Source organism: Tachysurus fulvidraco, chromosome 5 (assembly GCF_022655615.1).
Source record: "Tachysurus fulvidraco isolate hzauxx_2018 chromosome 5, HZAU_PFXX_2.0, whole genome shotgun sequence".
NCBI classification, from domain to species: domain Eukaryota; kingdom Metazoa; phylum Chordata; class Actinopteri; order Siluriformes; family Bagridae; genus Tachysurus; species Tachysurus fulvidraco.
The window spans coordinates 2583835-2591334 of NC_062522.1; the positions used below are offsets into that span (position 1 = coordinate 2583835).

At 38.4% G+C, this 7500-nt stretch overlaps 2 protein-coding genes across 9 annotated transcripts in view; both read left to right on the forward strand.

Moving 5' to 3' along the window:
- Positions 1-1463, forward strand: part of vdrb (vitamin D receptor b) — a 24949-nt gene extending 23486 nt beyond the window's left edge. For both annotated transcript variants that reach the window (XM_027174085.2, XM_027174086.2), the window contains exon 10: positions 1-1463. This exon is cut by the window's left edge and continues 56 nt beyond it. In XM_027174085.2, the coding sequence (XP_027029886.1) occupies positions 1-195 (195 nt within the window). In that variant the 3' untranslated portion in view covers positions 196-1463.
- The window catches only part of hdac7b (histone deacetylase 7b), a 30274-nt gene continuing 22870 nt past the window's right edge, over positions 97-7500 (forward strand). For all 7 annotated transcript variants that reach the window (XR_007140574.1, XM_047813716.1, XM_047813711.1 and 4 more), the window contains exon 1: positions 97-197. The gene's annotated coding sequence lies outside the window, so the exon portion shown is untranslated. The remainder of the gene's footprint in view (positions 198-7500) is intronic.

Genomic DNA, 7500 nt, shown 5'->3' on the forward strand with positions numbered 1-7500 from the left:
GAGATCCTCCAGGCGTACATCCGAGTGCACCACCGCGGACGTCTGCATTATGCTAAGATGATCCAGAAGCTGGCGGAGCTGCGTAGTCTAAGCGAGGAACACTCGAAGCAGTACCGCACACTGTCCTTCCAACCCGAGCACAGCATGCAGCTCACACCGCTCGTCCTCGAGGTGTTTGGAGGACAGGTCACCTAGAGGTCAGAGGGAGCGTGTAGGGCGTGGACGCATGGACAATCACCATGAGACACGCACGCACAGAGATTGGGAGTGACGTGTGTGTGTATATGTGTGTGTGTGTGTGTGTGTGTGTGTGTGTGTGTGTGTTCATTTCTTCATGGGTTCTAGAACAGAAGGGTGTTTTAACATCATGTGCACAGCATTTATTCCAGCAACATTAACCTACAGTATTACACAAGATGTGTGTGTGTGTGTGTGTGTGTGTGTGTGTGTGTGTGTGTGTGTGTGTGTGTGTGTGTGTGTGATAGCTCTGCTTAGTCCACTACTACTGTCTCTTTTCACCTCCTACCTTTAAAATGTACACGGTCCACAGTCCAGCCACTTGACCAATCACAATGCAGCACTTCACCCTCAGGCCCCTCCCACAGCAAGCTCCGATTGGCTGCTGAAAACAATGCACAAAATCAGGTTTGCGGATTATTATTATTTATTTAAAAAAAAAAACATCAATCCTATTCATAGCTGTCCAATTTATGTTTGCGGAAATTGCAAAATTTTTACTTTGCTAAAATATTTAGAATTCAAATCCATCACGTTCTGTAATACGACATTCAGCAACTTCTTCACATTCGCTGTGTTCTACCTACATGGCGTGTAGTAATGGGCGTAATCATGTGACATCGAACAGACACAAAACATGTCAGATATATAATCGTATTGTACTTGTCAAGGAGGTATTAATATAAAAAGCTTCTACACCAAACAACAGATGAGTCATTTAGTCAGACTTAATGAATGAGTCATTTAGTCAGACTTAATGAATGAGTCATTTAGTCAGACTTAATGAATGAGTCATTTAGTCAGATTTAATGAATGAGTCATTTAGTCAGATTTACCCTCAGATATCTACACATTATGATGGTTTGTGTTTTTTTATGATGGATATTAATATTTAAAAATGTTTTTTTTTTAATAGAAGATGCCTAAGGAATCGTTTCTACATCACACTTTGACTCGACGAATCAAATGCGATAGGATCAGGAAGTCAAATTGTCACTTTTATTGAAGAAGACAAACATGGAAGTCTTCTGGTTTTCATTGTATATATTTTTTCACCTCGTAGTATTTACAACAGCAAGTGTAGTATAGACTGCATAGTATATATTACTGTATGTATACTGCATTACTCTATTTACTGCTTCTCCGGTATCAAACAACTCGAGTTCAATTTTAGTTCCATTTTGTAAATGACTCTGAGTCATTTACAAAATGACTCTGAGTCATTTTGTTAGATTAATATTTAAATATCTGCATAATAGAAACATTTATTGATTTATATGTTTAAAAAGTAGTAAGCCATAGTATAAAAACACATCAATAATAATCAGGGTGTTTGAAGAATTAATTTCAAATAACGAATCAAATCTGAGTAAATGACTCATGAGTTGTTTAGTCATATTTACATCGGTATTTTTAGATTTTATGATTTGTTTGTGATTGATAAGTTTATTTTATGTTTTAAAAACAGTAAGTCAAGTTGGGAAAAAAACATTCATAATCAAAGGCCTGAGGAATTAGTTTCTAATCACATCATGACTCTCAGAATCAAACCTCACTAAATCACTCAGATTTAGCTTCAAATCTTAAAAATATTATGACTTTTTATTTCTATGATGTATTGACATCATGTTGTGTTTCTTAAAGCAGAAAGCCATGGAGGAAAAACACAATCTATCATTGTGTTGTGTCAAAAATCATTTTCTGGTGACGATATGACTCACTGAATCAAATCAGGAATCGGGTCTCTAGAAATTTTAAACGATTCTTTTCGGATTTCTTTCCTCTTCTTGGCATGATGTAGAAAGCGAGTGACATGATGTGGTCTGTGTGAACTGCTCAGTGCTTCTACAGCATCCATCGTTGAGCATAAAAACGTGTAAATACGACTATATATCCTTTAAAGCTGTATTCTTAGATCCTACACATATAATCTTTACCTTTGCCCTGGGGATGTGTATATAAAACCCAGTTCCTCTTTAAGCTGAATTTAAGGTCTGGTCATCATGTGACCTCTCAAAGGTTTTAAGAACTAACTGTAGTTTCTTTATAAAGCTGTTGTAGCTAAGAGTGATGTGTTAAGCTTAGGAACGATGATGTAACCATCATGATTCATGCTTCGTTTTCCTGATTGCCGTCGTTAATTCGCTCGTTATTGCTGTAGAATCTCCAACAGACAAGGAGAACGTCGCCATGAGGCCACTCCGGAAAGTTCCTCTCTAGAGATACATCTCTCACCCACTGCTCTGCCAAGTGTGTGTGTTTGTCTGTGTGTTTGTCTGTGTGTTTGTGTGTAAGTGTGAGTTTGTGTGTGTATGTGTGTGTGTGTGTGTGTTTGTTTGTGTGTAAGTGTGTGTGTGTAAGTGTGTGTGTGTGTGTGTTTGTTTGTGTGTAAGTTTGTGTGTGTGTAAGTGTGTGTGTGTGTGTGTGTGTGTGTGTGTAATTGTGTGTGTGTTTGTTTGTGTGTAAGTTTGTGTGTGGCTGTATTTGTGTGTGTAAGTTTGTGTGTGTGTGTGCGTGTGTGTGTGTGTGTCTGTTTGTGTGTGTGTATGTGTGTGTGTGTGTGTGTGTAAGTGTGTGTGTGTGTGTGTGTGTGTGTAATTGTGTGTGTGTTTGTTTGTGTGTAAGTTTGTGTGTGTAAGTTTGTGTGTGTGTGTGCGTGTGTGTGTGTGTCTGTTTGTGTGTGTGTATGTGTGTGTGTGTGTGTGTGTGTGTGGAGGGGTGAAGTCTAAGGGCAGATGTTGAAGAAATCTTTTTTTTTTTGCTAAAAGAAAAAATAAATATATAGAAGTTAAGTTTAAGTTTAAAAAATGAAGTTTAGTTGTAAAAACTATCTAAATAACTGAACGTTTACAGCTAGCATACAGTTCTGTCAGATCGCTTAGCATTAGATGCTAACCACCTTTGCAGTGCATGAAATCAGGTAGCATGGCGGTGACTGTTGAAACGTAACCATGGAAACGGCTTGCTGTAACCTACAGACCTGTCAGGTCGTGCTTTATTAGCTAGCGCAAGGTTGAAGGTATCACCGTGTCAGATGTCATCACACTGGTCGTCTAACATGTGTATCCATAGAAACGATCTAACATCCGTGTCGTATCAGCCCGCCGACGTGCGCTAGCTTACGAATCCGTCCGCTCGCTCCGTGTTAGCCGGATAAATGTAACCATGGCAACCATGGCTTCTATCTAACTTTACAAATATGTATTACTTTATATATTTTCGTGTATAGCCTAAACATGCTAATACGCCGTCGGACAATTTCAGATACAACTTCCGTCTCTGAAATATTTACTGCTTCATTTCTAAACATGGCGTTTTTACAGAAAGGTTTAAAATGAAAATCAGAATTTTAATGGAATAAAAAACAGCATCTGCCCCTAGACTTTATCTGTGAGTTCCATGTGAACGTTTATCGGGTTTGTTTTGTTTGTGTCGACACGGCTTTAAATTCCTGTCGATATCACACGCACACACACACACACACGCACACACACACACACACACACACACACACACACACACACACACACAGGAGTCAGGGTGGTGTGAGATTAGAGTGCTGAGAGAAAACTCCGGAGTTTCCCTTTAACAGGCTTTAAAGGATTTGCTGCTCTCTCGTTGTTATATGAAGCTGCGTAACGTTTTATTTTTTCTGATGTTTCTAGTGTTTCTAATCCTCTGTTTCTATCCTGTTTGGTTATAGAATGTCCGAAAGCCGTTCCGAGTGCTTCTGAGTTAACGTATACGCTCGAAGTTTTGTTCTGTTTTTGATAACATCGAGACAGACGGGGGTCGTGAGCGAGGTCCGTCTCAGACGGAGTTATACTTCATAGTAAACTCTTGTGTGTTTGTGGCTCGTGGACGTGTTTCTGTTCTGATGCCGGCTGCAGGAGGATGCCCTGGTGTGTGTGTGTGTGTGAGGGAAAGAGGGCGTGGTCAGGTTACCGTGGTGACGGCAGGCTGAAGCTGAAGCTGCTCGGTCGTCAAGGCTCAGGGTCGATGGCAGAATGTTTCATCGCTTTTTTATTAGAAAAATATTAAGATAGCTCAGCGCATAAGGAAAACAAAAACTACCTGGAGACTGTGTGTGTGTGTGTGTGTGTGTGTGTGTGTGTGTGTGTGTGTGTGTGTGTGTGTGTGTGTGTGTGTGTAGCAGGACTGTTAAAGCACTTATCTATTCACTATGTATATTGATATATCTGTCTGGGCGTGGCAGACTCCGCTTAGCCTCTGTGTGTGTGTGTGTGTGTGTGTGTGTGTGTGTGTGTGTGTGTGTGTGTGTGTGTGTGTGTGTGTGTGTGTGCAGTAAAGATAAAGAGTGATATTTTATAAACCCAGTCCAGAGTTATTTGCAAACTATCATTTAGTCCAGGCACTTAAAGTCGTACCCTTCAGATTTCGATCTGTGAATGTTAATTTAAATTAAATTGTTTTTTATATAAAATTCTCCTCATAAGTTTCAGTCATATTTAAGCGCAGGGCTGCACAGAGCTTTCTATTATAGGCCTTTTTACTAAACCTAGTCTTGTGTAAGATGATGGTGTCATGTTGTCCCTCTGGTGCATTAATGCTGCCTTCACTTGTCCCTCTGGTGCATTAATGCTGCCTTCACTTGTCCCTCTGGTGCATTAATGCTGCGTTCACTTGTCCCTCTGGTGCATTAATGCTGCGTTCACTTGTCCCTCTGGTGCATTAATGCTGCCTTCACTTGTCCCTCTGGTGCATTAATGCTGCGTTCACTTGTCCCTCTGGTGCATTAATGCTGCCTTCACTTGTCCCTCTGGTGCATTAATGCTGCGTTCACTTGTCCCTCTGGTGCATTAATGCTGCCTTCACTTGTCCCTCTGGTGCATTAATGCTGCCTTCACTTGTCCCTCTGGTGCATTAATGCTGCGTTCACTTGTCCCTCTGGTGCATTAATGCTGAGTTCTTTGTTTGTACTTTTGGGAAGTTGGAGCTGTTTTCAGTTTTGGTGTTTTTCTAACTAACAAAGTCAACATAATTGTATACTGGTCTAATCTAGAAGCCCCATCAAATCTGTATAGTGGTCTAATCTAGAAGCCCCATCAAATCTGTATAGTGGTCTAATCTAGAAGCCAAATCAGATCTGTAGCCTAATCAGCGGCGATTTAAGGACAATGTTCTTTAAAAACAAAAGAAATATCAGACGTTAGACACTGAAAGACCTAAAGATGTTAGACCTATTTCTTTAAAAGGAAAAGTTAATTAAGCTCTTAATTATTTTAGATGTTTGCCGTTTAAGTCAGTTTTTACAGTTCAGCCGTTAAGTCTGAAACTTTTATTTTACCGGTGATTCCTGATTGTTGATTCTTGAACACAGCATTAATCCCAAGTTCTCTCTTTACCTTTAAACATATTGACCAATCACAGCGCAGACACGCAGACCACATTGTAGAGTATTGGATCTGATGAACAGATGAATCAGATGAAGATGTTTTAGATTCCACACCGTCTAATCTAAACGTGATGTAAAGAACCAAACGTGTCAGGAGTGCGTGCGGAGTGCGTAGAAATAAATAAATAATTAAGTTGGAAAAAAATAATAATAATCTGTCGGGTTCAAAATTGTGTGCAATAAAATTGTCAGAAAAATAATTAAACATTAATCAGTGTGAAGCCAAATAAACATGATGATCACTTTACTGTGCAGCCCAGAGACCAGCCCACACCTCAAATACCGCTAGACTGGAAAGTGTGTGTGTGTGTGTGTGTGTGTGCGTGTGTGTGTGTGTTTTGGGGACTAGTTTTTTAGTAAATGCCCCGTTTTACCATTAAAGGAAAAGTCCAGTAAATTATTATTATTTTTTTTAATCCTGATCTTTTTCTCACAAACGTCTCAGATTTCTCTCCGTTAGCCATAAATCTAATGTACACACAGATCAGAGTTTTAATAATCCACAAACTCTTCCAGTCGTGTTGAGATAACTCGTAAACTTCTTCACGACAGTGTGAGAGAGATTTATATCGGAAATAATTCTGTCGTGTTTAAACAGAATGTTTGTTATTTACTCCAAAAATCTTCATCTTATCTGTAAACTTTAACTTTCACACACTGGAGTCATGCAGTGAGAAGTAGATCCGGTTAGCGACCGCATAATTCTTATATCCATACGCCACGGGGAAAGTAGTTCTGTCTCTAAACAACACACGCGCACACACACACACACACACACACACACACTACAGCTGAGAGAGATCAGGATTAAAAGAATAACAGAGTCCTGGACTGCCCCTTTAACTCGTGTTTTGTCGTTATTAAAAGCTGCTCGTTTCTGTGTGTAGTTTTATTTTCCACTTAAACTGGAAATCCTTCAGTTTCAGCAGGAATTATTGTGTCTTTACGGTGAATGTTCAACAAAAACGCTACACCAGCATCTGCTCATAAATGAACACCAGGATGATGAGGATGATGATGATGATGATGATGATGATGATGGAAATGAGGATGATTTTTTAAATCAATGTTGGTCTCTAATTTTTTATTTTATTTTTTTTTTTTTGAGTCCAAAGTGTAACCATGACAAACTACCTCACTCGGCTACAGATGCATGTGATTTTTTTGTATTTTTTCATGATTGGTGTTTGTATTTATTGCTGTGACTCACACACGGGCCACTCGAGTACCTCAGACTTTAATGTGTTTCCCACAGTGCAGCAGACTCGCCTTAACACAACCTTACAGCTTATTATTATTATTATTATTATTATTATTATTATTATATGATTGTTTTCTCTCCAGTCACACATTAAACACAGAACCACAAACATCTGGGTCAAAGACGGAATCATGAAAATATTCAGACTTTAATTATAGAGTCTCATTTATTAAAAATAAATAAATAAATGTCACAGCCGACGTCACAGCCGACGTTCTAACAGGAAACGCGAAGCTGACGGACGGACGAGGAAAAGATAAATAACAACATGAAATCATTAAAAATAATAATAAACCACAATCAGAGAAAATTTTACTACACAAGTAGAAATTGACCTTTAAATAAATAAATAAATCTTGGAGTTATTCAGGAAAATAAATTCGAAAAAAAAAGAAAATGACAGATTTATTTTTCTACCTTTGTTTTTTATCTCTATTTATTTCATATTAAACAAAATACATCAAAATATTTTTATTTACAAAGTGCACATTTATATATGCATCTGATTTTATTGCTTTTTTTATTGCTTTTAGATTATCAGAATAATAGAATAAGAAAAATTCTTTTTAAAAATGTAAAATATAAT